The sequence below is a fragment of the Passer montanus genome, unplaced genomic scaffold, assembly GCF_014805655.1.
Source record: "Passer montanus isolate IOZ18808 unplaced genomic scaffold, ASM1480565v1 scaffold89, whole genome shotgun sequence".
NCBI classification, from domain to species: Eukaryota; Metazoa; Chordata; class Aves; order Passeriformes; family Passeridae; genus Passer; species Passer montanus.
This window is the reverse complement of record NW_024374256.1, coordinates 452,678-471,618: the sequence shown is the minus strand read 5'-3', so window position 1 is coordinate 471,618 and position 18,941 is coordinate 452,678. Positions and strand designations below refer to the sequence as shown.

At 67.2% G+C, this 18,941-nt stretch overlaps 2 protein-coding genes across 3 annotated transcripts in view; one reads left to right on the top strand and one right to left on the bottom strand.

The window, feature by feature from the left end:
• The window catches only part of YARS1 (tyrosyl-tRNA synthetase 1), a 6,085-nt gene extending 4,547 nt beyond the window's left edge, over positions 1-1,538 (top strand). Inside the window, exons 11-14 of the mRNA XM_039733507.1 lie at positions 141-235; positions 341-534; positions 645-786; positions 941-1,538. Coding sequence (XP_039589441.1) covers positions 141-235; positions 341-534; positions 645-786; positions 941-1,051 — 542 coding nt within the window. The 3' untranslated portion in view covers positions 1,052-1,538. The remainder of the gene's footprint in view (positions 1-140; positions 236-340; positions 535-644; positions 787-940) is intronic.
• A 148-nt stretch (positions 1,539-1,686) lies between these two features.
• KIAA1522 (KIAA1522 ortholog) lies at positions 1,687-18,693 on the bottom strand. 2 transcript variants are annotated; one of them, XM_039733502.1, is made up of 7 exons: positions 17,750-18,693; positions 8,051-8,206; positions 7,792-7,847; positions 6,620-6,737; positions 6,155-6,271; positions 3,232-6,069; positions 1,687-2,529 (listed from the first exon to the last, which is right to left on the bottom strand). In XM_039733502.1, the coding sequence occupies exons 1-7, from the start codon at positions 18,042-18,044 to the stop codon at positions 2,507-2,509; spliced, it is 3,603 nt and encodes a 1,200-aa protein (XP_039589436.1). In that variant the 5' UTR covers positions 18,045-18,693; the 3' UTR covers positions 1,687-2,506. The 2 variants fall into 2 exon arrangements, with proteins under 2 accessions (XP_039589436.1, XP_039589437.1); XM_039733503.1 differs by lacking the exon at positions 17,750-18,693 and adding an exon at positions 9,584-9,779.
• Positions 18,694-18,941: the final 248 nt, after the last annotated feature.

Genomic DNA, 18,941 nt, shown 5'->3' with positions numbered 1-18,941 from the left:
GGATGGATGGAGGATGGATGGATGGATGGATGGACAAGGATGGAATTCCCTGCAGGGAATTAACCCCAGGGTCTGCATTTGGGGCTGACCGCCTGCCTGGGTTTGTGCTGAGTGTTGTGACCATTCCCTTCACCCTGCAGAGCCTGGAGAGAAGGGCACCAAGAACTCGGAGCCGGAGGACGTGATCCCATCCCGGCTGGACATCCGCGTGGGCAAAGTGATCAGCGTGGAAAAGGTATGGGGAGAGGGCGGGAACCCTCCCAGGTGGTGACATTTGGGGTGTGCCTGGGGGGTGTACCACCTTTTCTGCCCCCCATTGCCATCCCTGCTCCCCTGGCAGCACCCAGATGCCGACAGCCTGTACGTGGAGAAGATCGACGTGGGCGAGGCCGAGCCCCGCACCGTGGTCAGCGGCCTGGTGCACTTTGTCCCCAAGGAGCAGCTGCAGGACAGGCTCGTGGTGCTGCTCTGCAACCTCAAACCCCAGAAGATGAGGGGGGTGGAGTCACAGGGCATGGTGCTGTGTGCCTCCAGGTGAGGACACAGGGGACGCCGGGGCTGGGCCACCCCTCCTGCCTCAGGGTGCTGCGGGGCAGCTGGGCAGCACCCTGGGGTGACTCTGGTGTCTCCACACCTCTCCTTAGTGTGGGGGAGCCCCGTCAAGTGGAGCCCCTGGACCCCCCAGCTGGGTGCTGCGCCGGGGAGCGCGTCTACGTGGAGGGCTACGAGGGTGGGGAGCCTGATGAGGAGCTCAAACCCAAGAAGAAGGTCTTTGAGAAGCTGCAGGTGAGGCCTGAGAACAGCTGGGAGTGGCTGGAGTTCCACACTGTCCCCACCCCTGGGTGAAATGGGCTGTTTGCCCCCTGGGTGTTCCTGGCAGCAGAGCTGTGGAGAGATGAACCTTGCCAGGGCTGACCCTGTTCCCTGTTGTGCTCCCCAGGCTGATTTCCACATCTCTGAGGATTGTGTCGCACAGTGGAAGCAGAGAAACTTCCTGACCAAGCTGGGGACTGTCTCCTGTAAAAGCCTGAGGGGTGGCAGCATCAGCTAACAAGTGCCAGGGCTGCTCTGGTGCCTCCTGCCTGACTCCTGCACCCCAGCCATCTCCCCACCAGTGCCCCGGGTCAGGGGCTCAGCCCTGGGGGCTCTGGGACTGAATTGCAGCCTCTCACCCTCCTGGGCCACCTCTGGGGACTGGAGGTGCCACCACACCCAAGGGACTCCTGTGACTCATCCCCATGGCTTTGGGGCCATGGCTCCAGACTGGACTCGCTGCCCGTGGGGGTGTGGGTGCTGTGCTGAGGGCAGCAGGGAAAAGCTGCTTCTCCAACCCTGTGTTGCTGCTACCAGAGCTGGGGACAGCCCGGCAGGCCCTGTCCCTGCTCACCCCCAGCCCACCCAGCCCTGGTGCTGCTCTTTGGCCGGGAGCCCAGGCAGCACGTGGGGTGTCCTGAGCCCCTGGGGGGTGTGGGCCTTAAACACTGACTCGGGAACCATCTGTCTGTCATAAAACCCAATAAAATGTCGAGCTGACTGCACGTGCCTGTGCCCATCTGTCCAGGGGAGCTGGCAGCCAGAGTTGTACTGGGCAGTGCTGCTGGGAGCCAGCCCAAGGGTGTCCCTGGAGCTCAGCAGCACCAGAAGGGACCTGCAACCATAAAGCAGCAAGAACAGGAGGCAGCAAGCTTCGGTCATCATTTTTACCAGCCAGTACAGAGCTCTGAGCAGCTACTCGGCGGCAGAGGGTCAGTTGCTTTTGGTTTGGTTTGGTTTGGTTTGGTTGGGTTTGTTGTTTTGTTTGGTTTTGTTTCATTTTTTTTACAATCAAAGAAATCAAAATGTGACCCGAGTTTACAGAAACAGAATCAAGGCTCTACCCCAGAGCCCAGGGCCAGCTCGAGGGGCAGCCAGGCCCTTGCTGCTGCTGGGCAGTGGCGAGTGGCCAGAGCTGGTGCTGGCCACAAGCCCCTCTTGCCTTTCCATCAAGAGCCAAAGCTCTGACCCCTCCCAGCCAGCACCTCTGTCCCCTCCTGTTCCTGTTTGCACTCCCCCAGGCACTGTCGTGGCCAAAGCCTTCCCACTCCTTGTCCAAAGTGCTTCCATTCCTCACAGCCTGTCTGGCCAGCAGCAGTGGCTCCAGCTCCAGGATTTCTGCCCCAGCTCCGGCGTCTTCGGCCCCAGCTCCGGTGTCTTTGGCCCCCAAACTCCTCTGGGTGTGGCTGCTCAGCTCCACACACCCACACCAAGCATCAGCTTGGCAGGGAGGAGGTGCTGGCTCTGGGCACGGGCCTCGAGTCCAGTAAAAAAAAAAGCAAAATAAAGCTGTAGTACTTAGGAAAGTGAAACCAACACCATTTTTGCATAAATATCAAGGCCGTGGAGGCTAAGGCTGTTTGCTTCCTGTATTAAGTTAGTTGCCAGTTCCACACTCGTCCGTTGACCTGCCCAGGTCCCTGAGAGATTTGGATTCCTGTCCGTGGGGGCTCCAGTCCTGCAGTGTCATCCTTCAGGCCGTCTCTCCCCGTCTGTCTGCAAAGCAGGAGGAAAAAGCCCATCAGCCACCCCAAATCCCAGCTTCCCACAGCCCTACCAGGCTCTGCCCCTGCTGGCCCAGTTCCCCCCAACTGGAACACAACCCAGGAGCCGTGCTGAGTGTCCAGCTTGGGGATTTATCACTTGGGAATGCATAGCTCAGGATCCTGAACCTCCAGCAGCATCACCCCACGGCTCCCACCCTGTTGTATCGTGCTTTTTGTTTTATTAGTAGGTTTATGGTTTGATTTGTGATTTGGTGGTTTTCCTTGGTGCTGTTTTCCTTTTGTCTCTGCCTTTTCCCAGTTATTTCGTCAGCCAGTTTCTAGTTTCTATTTCTCCAAACTTTACCCGTTTATTGAAACCGCTTTTCCTCCCTTGGAATGGTATTGGGTCACTGCTGTTATCTCCACCTAGAATTTTTACTCCCAACTCTCCTGATTTGTTGAAAGTTGTGCCTACCCCTGAGACGTGCACACACTTATAAGTCTTTGTTTGCCCCTTGATCGGGGTCCTGGGAGAGGAAAAGGGGAAGTTTACCATCAAATAAAGTTTCCCTGGGACCCGTGTGCGCTGCCTGTGTTTTATATTGCACCAAAACAACCGACAGCTGGGATTCAACGGAGCTCCAGGGGGAACCTGCCACCCCCCTCTTGCCATCAGCCAGCCGGGGAAAGAGAGCAGCACCACCCCACGTACCTTGTGCAGGGAGGCTCTGAGGCGGCGGCTCCGCGCCGTTCCTGCCCTCCGTCCCCGCCAGCTCGCTCTTAGTCCTGCTCTCCTCCACCTTGGCATCCCCGTCCAGCAGCACCTCTGCCCCCGGTGCCTTCGGGGAAGGAGCCGGCCCCGAGCCAAGCGAAGGCTTCTTGGCTACTGGAGGGGGGATCTTGCCGGGTTTCCGCTGGGCTTGCGCCTTGCCGGAGCCCTGCGGGGCGGCAGCAGCCGGGGCTGCTGCGCGCTGCCCCGAGAAATTCATCAGCTCGGCCACCAAGTTCCTCTTCAGGTCGGCCTGTGCCTCTGGGGACGAGGCCGTCTCGATCACCACCTTCCTGGAGCTCTTGGCAAAGATGAAGCTGGCGGTGGAGGCCGGCGATTTGTTCCTGGGGGACAGCTGCCCATCGCCGGGGGGCCCCTCGGGGCCGGGCTGGGCCGCTCGGCCTCCCGGCGGCTTCTCCGCGGCCTCTCCGGCGGCCAAGGCGGCGGCCTTGAGGTGCACGGCGTGGTGGAGCTGCTTGGAAGGCACCGCGTCGTGGGCGGGAGGCGGCTGCCGCGTGGACAGCGAGCGCCGGATGGGCTTCTGGGGGGCCGGGCGCTCCTCGGCCCCGGCGCCGGGCCCGGCGGCGGGCTCCACGCTGACGGAGCGCAGCCGCACCATCTGCAGCAGCGAGGGCGTGACGATGGGCAGGCTGGCGTCCTCCTTGGCCGCCGGGCCGCTCTTGCTCCGCGACACCGGCTCCTTCTTGGCCTCCGCCCAGGGGCCGTTGGCCGCTCTCTTAAGGCTGATTTGGGGCGGCAGGGCCGGAGCCGAGGGCGGCGGGAGAGGCGGCGGCGGCGGGGGCACGGAGGCCGTGGGAAGGGGCTCAGCGGGGTGTGGAGGCTGTGGAACCTCGGTGGGTGGCTCTTGCTGCTGACATAATGAAGATGAAGACCCCGGGCTCGGTGTGGCCACCTGCCCCTCCGCCGGGGCCGAGGTGGCGTCGGGCAGGCTGGAGAGATAGGATTCATCCGGAGGGGGGAAGTCTGCCATGGACAGGTCGTGCTCCTCGGGGGCTGGCGGTGGCGGTGGGGGCCAGGCGGTGTCGGTGGGGGGCTCACTGCTGGTCTGGGGACTCCCCTCCACCTTCTTGGCCGGCGGGGGAGGCGGGTGGTAGGCGGGCGGCGGAGACGGCGGTGGGGACTTGCCGCTGGGCTTGGCCGAGGGCTCCTGGCTGGCAGTGCTGGGCCCTGGGGGGCTTTGTGAGGGCTGGAGGGGGCCAGTGGGGGCCGGGGGCTGCTGGGGCTTGGTGGGTGGCGGGGAGAAGGGAGCAGGAACCTTGGGGTGCGGCGGGATGATGAACCGGTCTGAGCGACTGCTCAGCACCTCGGGCAGGGTCGGGTCCGAGGCCGAGGAGGAGATGGAGGTGAGGGAGGAGGACACGGAGAGCGCAGGAGACTGCAGGGAGCACACCCGGTCCGGCTTCTGGGGCTGAGACTTGCCCGGGGACACAGCTGGGGGTCCCAAGCCCTTGGTGGGCAGTGTGGGCGTCCCGCTCTGGCTGGAGTAGCCGCTGGAGGGGGACATGGTGCGGTCAGAGCCGTCGGGGCAGCTCCACTTGGCGTGAGCTTGGGGCTCCCTCAGCACCACCGTCACGCCGGGGCGGCCCCGAGGGGCCTCGGGGGAGCTGGCGCCCGCCAGGCTCTCGGAGCGGAGGCTGCTGGTCTCGCTCAGCGACGGGGAGAACACCTCATCCTCGCCCGTGGGGCTGAAGGGCTCGGGCCGTGGGGACCAGGGCGCGCTGCTCTCCCGCTGCGGCCGCCGCTCGGGCCTGGGGGGCAGCCCCAGCACCTTGGGCTCCCCGTCAGCCTTCTGGTGCAGCGAGTAGGTCCTGCGGGGAGGGGCCGGGGGCTTCTTCATCTTCCTGAGGGAGACGCTGCGGGCGGAGGAGCGCTCGCTGGCCAGGCTGGCCGTGTCCGAGCCCTCCGCCTGGCTGCTCGTGCTGTAGGCGGGGGACGCGCGGCCGCTGCCCGCGCCCGGGAGCCCGGGGGTGGCAGGAGCGAGGCCGGCAGCGGGCTTGGAGCAGGAGCTGGCGAAGCTGGTGGAGCTGTAGATGCTGATCTGGTCGGTGTCGGAGCAAGCCGCCGCGTCCGCCTCGCCGTGCGGCCCCGCCTCGGGCTGCCGGTGGTCGCAGCCGCCCTGGGAGGAGATGGTGGAGCTGTTGGAGACGATGGTCTCCGTGGACTGCGAGTGGCTCCAGTTGTCGCTGGAGGAGGAGGGCTCGCGGCTGCGGGGGCTGCGCTCCGAGAAGCGGGACAGGGAGCGCACCGAGGCCGGGCTGGACGACACCAGGCTGCAGCGGCTCAGCGTCCGCACGCTGCTGCTCGTCAGGGCCACCACGTCCACCATGGGCGGCAGGATGGCGTTGGGGATGATCTTGGACATGTAGGTGCCCTGCGGCGAGATGGACATGACGGGGCCCACCAGCATCTCCGGGGGGTTGGCGTAGGTGGTCATGCCCGGCACGGCCAACGACTTCGGCCTCACCATGGGCGACAGCTTGGCCGCCGTCTTCCTCCCCAGCAGGCTGTCGTCGTAGTAAACCCTGTTGATGTGCTTCTGCAGGGCTGCGTCCGCCTCCTCCAGCACCCCCAGGCAGACGCGGGCGCCGCCGGCCGCGGGCAGAGGCTGCAGCTTGCCGTCGATGGTGGGGATGCGGACGGCATCGCCGGACACCTGCCCCCCGTTCAGCAGGGGCTGCGCTGCCTGGCTGCCCCCAGGGCCCCCCGGCCCTCGCCCATCCGCCTCGGGATGGCCCTTGGCCCCATGGCTGTTCCTGAGACCTGGGAGCGGCGAGAGGTGAGCTCAGCGTGATCCCAAGGGAAGGCAAATGGGTCCTAAAAATCCCCCCTCGCCCCCAAAGCTTACCCAGCTCCTTGTGGACGTGCTGGGGGATGCCCAGCACCGTTGTCCTCCTGTCCTTCCTCTTCTTGCCAGCCCTCTCTGAGGATTTGGGAAAGGAGTCGTGTGGTCGGAAGGTGGAACCTGCAAGAGGTGTGAGAGGGTCCAGCTGGTGAGGGGGGCCCTGGGCAGGTGTCCCCAGTGTCACCAGCACTTCCCACTGCCAAAGGATAAGCCAGGCTCAGGCACTGGAACAGCCCAGAGAGGCACCAACCGAACGGTCTGAGCAGGGAGGAGACGCTGTCTGTCTGTCTGTCTGTCTGTCCATCCCCCTCGCCCAGCCCCAACACTGACTCAGCCAGAGCTGCTCTCATCTCTCCCAAGGGCCCCCAAATCCCTGCGCTGGCTCGTGGCCACAGCAAGGCAGAGCCCAGCTCCCTGCCACCCTCCCCAGCCCCCCTGGCGAGCCCCGTGCCGAGCCCCACCGGGCACCTTTGCGCTGGATCATCTCGGAGCGGATGGAGAGCGCATCCTCAGAGGTGCTGTCCGTGGCACAGGAGGCTGCCCGGCTCCGGAAGGACAGGCTGTCATCCTCCGAGGACGCACAGGACTGTGGGGACACAGCGGGCTCAGCAGAGCCGGGGCTGCGGGGACAGAGCTGCCCCGGCCCCGGCCAGGCCCCTTCCCCGCCGCGGACTGACTCTGCAGCCCAGACAAAAGCTCTTCCGAGGGCCAAAGGCTGAGTCAGCCACGCCGGCATCCAGAGTCCTCCCACCAGGAGCAGGGCTGGGAGCAGCCCCTGGGACCTGCAGGGCCCTGCAGCCCCCCGGAGGGCAGGGGAGACGGGGCTGGGGCGTGCAAGGAGCACCTGAAGGAGCTGCCAGGCCCAAAGTGGCTCCCTGGGTGCTCCCAGCCCGGGCTGGAGGGCTGCCACGGCTGGGAGGGGGCTGTGGGACAGGGACAGGGACAGGCAGGATCCCCAGCACAGCCCCATGCTGGGCACAGCTCCCAGTGTCCCCATCCCTCCAAAGCACCCCTGGCACAGGCAGAGGTTGGCATGAGACACTTAGAGTTAACAGAGCCCCCTACCTCACTGCCCCCGTGGCTCTGCCCATCCTGGGGTTCCCAGTCCCCCACTTGCAAGGGGTTAAAGGGGCTGAGAGCCCATGAGAGGCAGCAGCTTGAGCAAACACAAGCAGGGTGAGGCACTGGCAGCGGGGTCAGAGCGCAGGGATTGCCAAAGCTCAGCTTGGCCAAAGGAGGGGGAGTTTCCCCTCGTCAGCAGCTGGGGGGGAGCACAGGCACCGGGCTGGATATGGCCAGCAGTCCCTGAGTGCCACCACCTCACCCCTCCTCAGGCAGGGCCCCCGGGGGACACCAGTGGGGAAGGGACAGGGGGACAGAGGGATGCAGGCACAGGGGGGCCCTGGCAGAGCCCCACAGGGCAGAGCAGGATGTGCCAAGGCTGAGGACGGAGAACACAGCTCATCATGGGGCAAAGGAGACAACACCAAGGGACACACGGCCAGTCCAGCCCCACAACCCCCCTGGACATGGTCCTGCCACCTTGGCTGGTCGCCTGTCTGCCCCACACACCACCCAGACAGGACAGAAGAGCCACCCTGCGTCCCCTCACCCCAGCAGCACCACCGGGCAGGGCTCACCTGGAGGCTGCTGGTGTCCCCGTGGTCCCAGGCACTTTTGGTCTGCTTCTGCTTCTCTGTGGAGGGAAGGCAGAAGGTCAATCCCTCCAGGGCACGCAGGGGAAGCAGCTGCCGGGCTGGCAGTGCCCCCTGCACAGCCCGGCCAGCAGCACTGGACTCCGGTCAGCCCCGCGCGCCGCCCACGCCGCCCGGCCAGCCAGGAGCTGGGGACGGCCCTTCCGCCGTGTCCCCGAGGCCACCAGGGCTCGGGGCCACCTACCCTGGTGCTGCAGGGACTTCAGCCCCTGCTGGGCCTGGTTGTGCAGCTCCTCCAGGTGCGGGGGCCGCGTGCTGGGGAAGAAGACGTTGTCGGGGCATGGCTCGCCCGCCGTGTACTGCACGCTCAGCCGCCTCTCGCCCTCGCCCTTGGCAGCGCCTGCGGGGACAGCGGCGTCAGCCGGGCCGGGGGGCACGGCCACGCCGCCACCAGGGCGTGCCACCCCACAGGGGACGAGCCCGGGCGGTGACAGCCACCCCGAGGTGATGCTATCCAAACCGGGAACACCGAGAGAAACCCCAGCCCGCGGCGCGGTCGATATCCCGATATTCCGGAGTCAGGATGTCTCGGCTGGCTTTGTCCCGGCCATGTGGGACCACCCTCCTTCCCCAAGGCCTGCATGAGGCGCTAACGAGGCGGAGAATTGTGTGGGGCTGGGGGCAGCTGAGCAGGGAAGGGCACCACGGGAGGGGATGAAATGGGGATGGAAGGAGGATGAGGAGGAGATGACTTTCCCTTCCCCTCGGAGCATTGCGTCATTCCCAGGCCTCGCTCATCACCCCAAGAGCAGGGGCTCCCCACATGCCCCGGCAGGCACAGAAGAGGGAAACTGAGGCACATCCAGCATCAGAGATCCCAAATCCCTGCTGTGAACCCCTCTGGATGCTGAATTTCCCATCTGCCACTCCTGGGGCAGCGCGGAGCCTCCACCCCCTGGCTGGCAGCCCCCTCTCCACAGCCACCACCAGCACCCTGCAGTGCCCACCCTGGCATCAGCCAGCCCTGGCATCAGCCAGCCCTGGCACTGCAGCACCGTGGCACAGCCCTGCCCACTCCCGAGCCAAGCCTCAAACTCTTCCTGCCCAGAAAGAAAAACAATTTTGAGGAAGGGAAGGGAAGGGAAGGGCGAGCGCAGGAACCGTCGGGGCTGGCACCCCGGGGGCACGGGCACCTGCTGCTCGGCATGGCCAGCGCCACACACCGCCCCCGGCCCCCGTGCCCCCCGTGTCCCCGGCCCCTCAGGGCCAGCCCAGGCAGGCAGCGAGGCAGCCGTGCTCGTCTCCAGCACACAAAGGAGAGGCCTGGAACAATGGAGCCGCCCGCCCTGCCGCCATGCCGGCCTCTGCCTCCGCCAGCGCCGGCGGGGCCAGCGGGCACCGGGCACGGCCCGGCCGGCACGGCGGCTGCTGCCACACCGACCCCCGTGCTGCTGCCACATCCCTGCGGGGGACACGAGGCACCCGCGGCCCCCCCACCGCCACGTCCCTAATCCGCTTTCCCCCCCAATTCCGGCAGCCCCTCGCCTGACACCCCCAGGGGCTGACACCCCCCGGCGTGCTGGAGCGCAGGGATTTATCCCGGGAACTTCGCGCTGGGAGCGGCCGGGGCTGCGGTGACCTTCCCTGCCCTCCCCCGGGGGTGGCAGCCCCCCTGCCCGCTGCCAGCACCCCGGGCCGGGCCGGGGGTCCCGGCGGGCAGGGGTCGTGCGAGGACAGGGCTCTGCTCCCTGCCTCTGCCTGCCCGCTGCTCACTCACCCTTCTTCTTGAAGAAAGCCAAGAGCGAGGAGAGGTTCCTGCCCATGAAAACCACCATGGTGGGGGAGCGGGGAGAGGCTCTGGTCCCCAGGGAAGGGGGGCTCGGCCGCCCGAGGATGCTCAGCCCGTGGTGCCGAGGCCGCTCTCACCCGGCGTGTGCCGGCGGGGCGGATGCCGGCGGCCCCCAGCTCCCTCCCTCCGTCCTCATCCGCACGGGCGGGAGGATGCTCGGCCAGGCGAAGACGCTCCGGCGCAGCTGCTTGCGAGCAGGGAGCAGCCTGAGCCGGGGACGGCTGCGCGCTGGCGGGAGGGGACAGACCCGGCGGGAGGGGACAGACCCGGCGGGAGGGGACAGTCCCAGCTGCGCCCACCGCGCTCCTCGGCCGCGGCAGAAGGGAAGAGGGGCCCCTCCTCTGGCCCTCCCGCCTCCTCCCACGCACGGCACAGACCACAGGGATCTGTTCTTCCAGGCTCGGGGCCAGCATTTCCCCTTCTCCTCCCTCTTGGACCCCTGGGACTCCCCAGGACCCTGCTGGGCACAGCAGCACTGCAAACCAGTCCAGAACAGTGCGGCCAACTGGGAGGAACTGGGAGGACTGTGCACCTTGGCTGTGACACAGCACAGGCAGCAGGGTCACGTTCCCCATGCCAGCCTGTGCCCAGTGCCCCCCAGGACCTGCCAGGAGCCCCATTCCCTGCAGGGAACACGAGCCAGGACGGGGCAAAGGGTGTTTGTCCTTAGGGACACGGTCACAAGGGCTGGCAGCACCGGGGAAATCCAGGTCTGGGACCAGTCTAACCAGTAGCTCCAGCTGCTGCTGCGGAGGCAGGTGAAAGCAGGGGCAGAAATGCCAGGCGGTCACACAGTGGCACTGCCCTGGCACTGCCGGTCGCTGTCCCCACCGTGGAGGGCAGTGGGTGCCCAGCGCCTCTGGGAGCTCCATCCCCCCCATTTTCAGGTGTTTTAGCCCAAAAAGTGAACAGCACGCAGTGTTTACCCAGCAGGCAGCCGTGTCCTTGTGCCAAACCCTCTGTCCCTGCCCTGCAGCTCCCCACAGGCTGTGCCCTGGGTTTATTCCAGCGTGGGCCCACCCAGCACAGGGTCCCAGCAGGCCCCAGGCAGTGACTGCACAGCCCAAGGGACACTTTGACCTTGTGAAGGACATCTCTGTGTCCCCAGCCAGGCAGCTCTGGGCTCAGCCAGGATTTCTTCCCTGGAATTCCACCACGGCCATGGCCCCAAACAGCAGCAGCTCCCCCCTGTGCCTGAGCAGCAGCTGCCACAGCAGGGGCAGGATGGGCCCTGCTGCCCACACGCTCCCCCAGGAGGGGGTGGTGGTGGTGGGCAGACCTTCCCCAGCACAAGTGGAAAAGGGACATAATTAAAGGGCTGAGGATGCACAGAGCAGGCAGCCACGTGCTGAGCTGAGCACTGCCCTCTGCTCTGGGCAGCTCTGAGCCCAGGAAGGCCCAGGGGTGGTGGTGGCCGGCAGGGACACTGCTCCAAGTGTGCCTTCCAGCTCTGCCACAGGGATGGGACTGCAGCGGGCCCCCTCCATGGCACCAGGAGCTCCCCAGCAAAGGGAGACAGCCCCTCCTGAGCTGCTGGAGCAGGGCCCAGGCACGGCTGAGCTGCAGCCCATGGATCTGCTGATGGCAGCACAGGTGGGAGCTGCTTCCAGCGCTGTGAGGACATTCCCAGGTGCTGGCAGACAGCCTGGCCCTGCTCCACCTTCCTGCCTGTGGCCCATTGCCCACACAGAGCACCTGGAGAACATCCCTCACTGCTGGAGACGTGTCCCTCTCCAGTGTGGCAGCACCAAGGAGGAGCTGCAACCTCCCAGAAGATAACCCAGGAGGAGCCTCGTGGCAGCCTCCACTTCTCCCACTCCCTGTGACCTTCGCTACCTCATCATCCTCACCCAGCCGGCCTCACCCCGGCTCTGTCAACACAGCAAAGCTGCTGGGGACGGGGGGAATCCAGGAGGGGGAGAGCCCCGGGCTGCAGGTCCCGCTGGGCTGGGGAAGCCGCTGCAGCTGCAGCCGCTGCCGGCAGCAACACGCCCGGCTGGAGCCGGTGTCCCGGCCCCGGTGCATTCCTCGCGGTGCATCCCGGATCACCCCGTGCCCTCCGGGCTCTGCTGACACACGTGCCTTGGCCACACGTGCTCCGGGTAAGGCAGCCTCTCAGGGATGGGCTCCCCAGCTGGTACCTGCTGCCAGGGCCAGGCTGCCCCGGAGGGAGCAGAGCATCCCCGGAACCAGGCACAGCAAGGGACAGGGAGCCCCAAGCACGCTGCCTTCAGCTCTGCCTGAGCCAGGCTGGAGCTCCCAGAGTGGGAGTGGGAAGGGCTGCACAAGGGCTGAGACCCCGCAGGAGCACGGCCAGCCCGATGCTGCCCAGAGCACTCGGTGCTGGCTGCTGCTCTTCACTGGAGAGAGCCAGGGGAGCACGCCCCGGCTGCCGTCCCCCTCCCCGGCAGGCCTGTGCCTCCTGCGAGCAGCAGGCTGGGCCGGGCCGGGCTGCAGGCATCCACCCCTGCCTGCTCGGCACTGCCCCGACTTGCCTGCTCCGCGCTCGGCTCCTGCGGCGGCTCCGTGCCCGCCCCTCCACCGCCACTGACTCACCGCCGAAAAATGGGGAGGAGGGGGAGCTGCCAGGCCGGCGGGAAGGGGCTGCGAGGTGTCCCAGAGGAGCCCGCCTGTGTCCTGCTCTCGCCTTGCCTCCTTCTCCGGGCAGCCAGGGCAGTGAGAAGCCTCCCCTGCCCCACGGGGTTGGTGCTCCCCCACCACTCTGGGGGTCCCTCCCAGCACCATGCAGGCCTGGGGATGCTCTGCTTGCCAGCTGCCACCACGAGCAAGGATAACACCACGAACCCCATTCCTGAGAGCTCCGTGGAGCTGTCAGGACATGGATGGACCCTGACAGAGCATCACACAATATTCTGATTCTGAAGGGACCTCATCCACCCCATCAGCTCCAGCATCCTGTTCCTCTGCTCCCTTTGCAACCTTCAACTCTTTAGGGTGTCTGGGAGCCTCTAAAGGCAACCAACCCGTTCCCCAAATCCTTGTCTCAGCACAGCATCCACGCCCTGGGACACCCCGGGGGACCCTGAGCACTCCAGGCAGGGTAAGAGCACAATAATATTGACAGTGGCTCTGGCCACACAGCCCCTGCTGCCAGCCTGCCCTGGGCCACACCTGGGGGCTGCTCCAGCCAGGAAAACATCTCCACCAAGCAAATAAACACCGCCCATCCACGCTGCGGGCTCGGCTCTCAAACACGATCCCACGCAGAGCCCGAACTAAAATTAATTTCAACTGAGAAAACAAACTTGGATTGTTTTTTGGTTTTTTTTTTCCTTCCTCTAAATCACAGCGCAGAAAGCTGCCTGGTCTCACCTCGGTGAGGCAGCAGGCCCTGGAGAAGGAGCTGCTGCAGAATCCCCCTCGGAGCAGAGCCGTGGCTCCGGCGCCTCCAGCCACGGCTGCTGTCAGGACAGGAGCACTCGGGCTTGTGCAGCGGGGCCCTGGCCTCGCTGCTGTCCCGCGCTGCCCCACAGCAGCCCTGAGGTGACACAGAGTGCCTGCTGCTCCCTGGGTGACCCCAGCCCCGGCGGGGCAGCAGAGCAGGGGGGTCCCGGGCAGGACCCCGCTGGTGGCTGTGCCTCCCCCGGCCCCTGCCGCAGCCCAGCCGGCCCCCTCCATCCCACCACGGCCCCACCCCGCGCTCGTCCCCTCCCGGAGAAGCCACCAAACAGGTTTGAAGGTAAATAACAGCCTTCCCTCCTGCTGCCAGGAGCCGGATCCGGGCGGGAACATCCCCGTGGGGAGCGCAGGGCAGGAGAGAGGCACGGGGCCGCAGAGGGTGACACCGGCGGCGCTGTGACCAGCGACAACACCTCCTCCTTCAGTCCCCAGAGCCTTGTCCCTCCCTCCATCCCTTCCTCGGTGTCCCAGCCCCCGGCGCTCCGGGCTGGCTGTGCCCGGCCGGGCGCTCTCGCCAGGCACAGGCGCTGCCTGTCACAGCAGGCTCCCCGCAGGAGCCGGATTAAGGACAAGACGTTGCAGGTTTTTTTCCGTGCACGGATCCCCCGTCCTTGCAGGCAGCGCCCAAGCCCGGGGGCTTTTCCAGGGAAACGCTGCGGAGGTGCCGATCCTCCCACGGAGAGGGACACGGTGCCACCAGCGACAGCAGCTGCCACCAGGGCGGGGTGGGGGACAAGCCAGAGGCACAGGGCAGGTGCCATCCCTGCCTCTCGGTGCCAGGAGCGTGCCAAGCCGGCACGGCACGGCACGGCACGGCAGAGCCGAGCTGCCTGCCGGGGACAGCCGGGAGCGGGAGGGGGCACCGGGAAGGGCTCGGATGTCCCGGCAGCAGCAGGATGCTGGCTGGCCGTGCCTGGAGGAAGCGCCTGTGTAAATCTCGGCGTGTCCCCCGCCGGGACCGGCCCCTGCTCTCATCCGCCCCCCGGGTGTTTGCGGAGCCGGCCCAGCGTGGGGCTGGCACGGGGAGCGGCTGCAAAGGACACGGCTCAGCCCACACCGGAGCTGCCCCGCAGGAGCCGGCGCTGCCGAGAGGCTCCGCGGCTGCTGCCGCTGCTGCTGGGGACGCCCACAGCCACAGCCACCCTGGGACACACGGGTACCCATCCCTGGAAGTGTTCCAGGCCAGGCTGGAGCAGCCTGGGATAGTGGAAGATGGCCCTGCCCGTGGAGTGGAACGCGATGAGCTTCAAGGTCCCTTCCAAATCAAACAATTCCATGTGTTCTTGGGGTTTTTTTCCTGCCAGCCGCCCCAGCGGCACCGAGGGGACGCGGGAGCCGGGTGCCCCGCAGCCAGAGCCCCATCCCCGAGTGACCCCGCAGCCAGAGCTCCATCCCCGGGTGCCCCCACCCAGAGCTCCATCCCGGGTGACCCCGCACCCAGCGCTCCATCCCCGGTGCCGGGTGACCCCGCACCCAGAGCTCCATCCCGGGTGACCCCGCACCCAGAGCTTCATCCCGGGTGCCCCGCAGCCAGAGCTCCATCCCGGGTGCCCCCACCCAGACCCCCATCCCCGGTGCCGGGTGCCCCCGCACCCAGAGCCCCATCCCCGGGTGACCCCGCACCCAGAGCCCCGGTGCCGGGTGACCCCGCACCCAGCGCTCCATCCCCGCTGACTCCGCGGGCCCAGCCTGGCCAGCGGCCACGTTCCTGCGCCCTGACTCAGCAGGGCCCGGCGGGGAGTCCCGATAAGGAGGCGATAAGAGGCTTCGCTCTCCCTGGGGCTCAAGGACCTTCCCCGGCGTGGAGGAGCCCGCGATGAGAGGCTGGGGATGCCCCCCGAGCAAGCCAGGGCTGGCACGGGGTGCGTGGGTCTGGCACTGGTGGGCAGAGTGGGTGGGCTCGGCCCAGAGCCACCCCGGAGCCCTCGGCCGTGCCCACCCTGTCCCTGGGCACCCCTGCTGTGTCCCCTCAGCACCCGGCGGCGGTGCCCACCCTCTGCACCCACGGCACAGGCACAAAACCATCTGCCAGTGCCTGCCCGGGCCGGGTGCGCCGACACCGGGCACGGCGGGGCCAGGTTCAGGTTCCAGTCACCAAAGAGACAGGAGCTGGGGACCCTGCTCCTGCAGCCCGCCACGTGCAATCGTTCTCCAGCCCAAAATGCAGAGGCACCCCGGGTCCTGGAGGGTGCCGGCACACCCTGCCCCCAGCCGGCGATCCCGGCTGCGCCCTCCGAAACGCTGAAGCGACACAATGCAAATTCTCTGGCTTTGTGGCCGCCGCGCCGTTGCCATGGAGCCGTGGCAGAGAACAAACACAACTCGCCCCATGTTTTCTCAGCACCTTCCACCCCACGGCCTTCGGCCCCAGAGGCAGCCCTCGCCCCCCGGGATGTGCCAGCCCCGCATCCCGCCCGCTCCAGGGGATGGAGCAGGGCTTCCCCGGCAGCCCTGGGAAGGGAGGCACGGTCCTGGTTCAGGATCGACGAGGGACAGCCAAGGCTGGCCGGGGATGGAGAGGAGGTGGAGGTCTGGGCGGGAATGGCTCGTGGAGAGGGTGAGGATGAGGATGTGCCGGGGATTCAGCTCCAGGCAGCCCGGCCCGTGGCTCCGAGCCCCTCCTGCACGGAGAGCACGACCAGAGGAGCCTGCGGGAGGATGTGGAGAGCCTGCAGGGAAGGAGATGCTGTCCCAGCACGGCCATGGGCCATGTGTGACCTCCTGCCTCAGTTTCCCCATGCACTGAGCAATGTTCTCAGCCAGGACATTCCTGCACCCTCTTCCTGTGCAGCTCAGGGGTCTCCCCATCCCAGGCCCCACCTCTGGGGTGGTTTTGCTCGGTGTCCCCAGGCCTGTGCAGAGCTGACTCCAGGCCCTTTTTACCCTGGGCTCTCACACCTGGGTGCTGCTGCCTGTGAAGGGAAACAGGGCAGGAGGGACAGCAGATCCCACAGGGCTGGCGGGGGAAAACCCCCCAGCTACCCCTGGGTGCTGCCAGCCTGCTCCTGCGATCCTGCCCACGTGCCTCCCCAGGCCCCTCCTGGCCTCAGGCTGGGCTGGGCACACGGGGACAGTTTAACGACATCACTGGGGGAATCAGCAAGCCCGGCATGGGGACGACGTTACTGCGAGGGACCTTCCCTGCTGGCATCACCCTGCTGGCATCACCCTGCTCTGACGGAGGGAGCCATGGAGCCGTGGCAGAGAACAAACACAACTCGCCCCATGTTTTCTCAGCACCTTCCACCCCACGGCCTTCGGCCCCAGAGGCAGCCCTCGCCCCCCGGGATGTGCCAGCCCCGCATCCCGCCCGCTCCAGGGGATGGAGCAGGGCTTCCCCGGCAGCCCTGGGAAGGGAGGCACGGTCCTGGTTCAGGATCGACGAGGGGCAGCCAAGGCTGGCCGGGGATGGAGAGGAGGTGGAGGTCTGGGCGGGAATGGCTCGTGGAGAGGGTGAGGATGTGGATGTGCCGGGGATTCAGCTCCAGGCAGCCCGGCCCGTGGCTCCGAGCCCCTCCTGCACGGAGAGCACGACCAGAGGAGCCTGCGGGAGGATGTGGAGAGCCTGCAGGGAAGGAGATGCTGTCCCAGCACGGCCATGGGCCATGTGTGACCTCCTGCCTCAGTTTCCCCATGCACTGAGCAATGTTCTCAGCCAGGACATTCCTGCACCCTCTCCCTGTGCAGCTCAGGGGTCTCCCCATCCCACGCCCCCCCCTCTGGGGTGGTTTTGCTCGGTGTCCCCAGGCCTGTGCAGAGCTGACTCCAGGCCCTTTTTACCCTGGGCTCTCACACCTGGGTGCTGCTGCCTGTGAAGGGAAACAGGGCAGGAGGGACAGCAGATCCCACAGGGCTGGCGGGGGAAAACCCCCCAGCTACCCCTGGGTGCTGCCAGCCTGCTCCTGCCCACATGCCTCCCCAGGCCCCTCCTGGCCTCAGGCTGGGCTGGGGACACGGGGACAGTTTAACGACATCACTGGGGGAATCAGCAAGCCCGGCATGGGGACGACGTTACTGCGAGGGACCTTCCCTGCTGGCATCACCCTGCTGGCATCACCCTGCTCTGACGGAGGGAGCTCGGAGGGAGCTCTCCAGGCACCCTCGGGGCTCGCAGCTCCACGCGTGGGTCCCGCCCGGCGTGGGATCCTTTCCCTGCTCCCGAGATCTCGGTCCCTGCTTCCCGCGGGGCTTTCCAGCGGCGCCCATGGAGACGGAGCACAAAGAGCGGGGCAATCGGTGTGTGGACAGACGGACGGACGGACACAGAGAGAGGGGGGAGCAGCCCCTGCAAACGCCCCCAGACCCCCGCGGCACAGCGAGAGAAACCCAGGCACGGGGCGGGGAGGAAGGCGACGCTGGCAGCGCCGCGATCCCACTCGGAAAACAAATCAGTAACTCACCCGGCTGATCGCGTCCCGATAGCGCGGCCGGCCCCGCCCGCAGCCTGGGGGGCTCCCCCCGCCCCACGCCGCGCTCGGGGGCCCATCCTGCCCCCCAGCACAGGGAGAGCACAGCAAAGCCCCCCTCGCCCCCCGCTCCTCCCCGGCCCAGCAGAACTTTCCCGAGAGCGCGACCCCTCCCAGCTCCCGGAGCGGGGACCCCCCGCGCCCCATCCCCCGGCACCCGAGCGGGGACCCCCCGCGCCCCATCCCCCGGTCCCCCCGCGGCTCCTACCTGCCCTGGGCTTCCCGGCGCGGCCGAAGGGCCAGGGGGAGCCGGGCTTGGCGCCCGCGGGGCTCCTCTTGCGGTGCGCGTTGCCCATGAGGCCGCTGCCGCCTCCACCGCGGCCGGGTGGAGGGCACCGCGGAGCTACATGGCCGGGCCGGGCGGGCTCCGGGGCGGCCCCGCTGGAGCGGAGGGCTCTCAGCCGCCCGCTCCCATCGCCCCGGCCGCGGCGGAGCCGAGCGCTCCGTGCCGGAGCCAATGGCACGGGCAGAGAGGAGGGGCCAGCCGGCAGCACCCGGAGCATCCGCGCCCTCCCAGCCCCGTCCCTCCGCCCGGGATGCCTGGGAGACAGCGAGAGGCTCAGGGGGACCGAGCATCCCCGGGCGGCTCAGGGGCACCGAGCATCCCCGAGAGGCTCAGGGGGACCGAGCATCCCCGGGCGGCTCAGGAGGACCGAGCATCCCCGGGCGGCGCGGGGATGTCGCCTCCAGCCGGGCTCGCCCCTCGCTGGAGCTCGCCACGCCGCCACTTCTGCTGGCCCCAAAAGAGCCGCCGCTACAACCCTCCCCGCCCCCGGTGGGTTTTTACAACTCTCCCCCTTGTGGGGTTTGAGGAGACCTCGCCCAGCCCGGCCAAGGTTCGGACAGGACTAGCAAGGCTGGAGCGAAGCGCCCGAGGCCGCGGGCTGGGTCGCGGCGCTGCCCAGAGCCGGGGCGAGCAGCCACATGCCAGCCCCGCGCAGCCCGGCGTGGGTGGCACCCCCGTGCCCTCCCCAGGGCCGAGTCACGAGCACGTTGCTCACAGCGGCGGCAGCTCGTGTGGACAGGCCGGGTGTACCCGGGTGTACCCGGGTGTTCCCCGGCCTCTCCCTGCTCCAGCCCCCGCTCCAGCAGCAGCCAGGGCTGGCAGGGCGCAGGGCACGGGAATCGCTGCTCCAAAAGCGCCCAGAGCAGCCCCTCCACGGCCCCTTCCCCACGGCCACTTTCCCCTCCTGATTTTTAATGAGAGCGTTAAACGCTGCGAGGGCAGGGAGGGGTCAGCCAGGCAGGCAGCGGTGGGCAATTCCTGCTGGCAGTGTTTATGTTCCTTAGGTGATTCATCAAAGCTGGGATAAATAGGAAGGAGGGTTTTGTGGGAAAGGCACAAAACCGGGGAGGTGGCGCAAGAAAGAAAGGAAAAAATTAAAGATCAACCAGCAGCT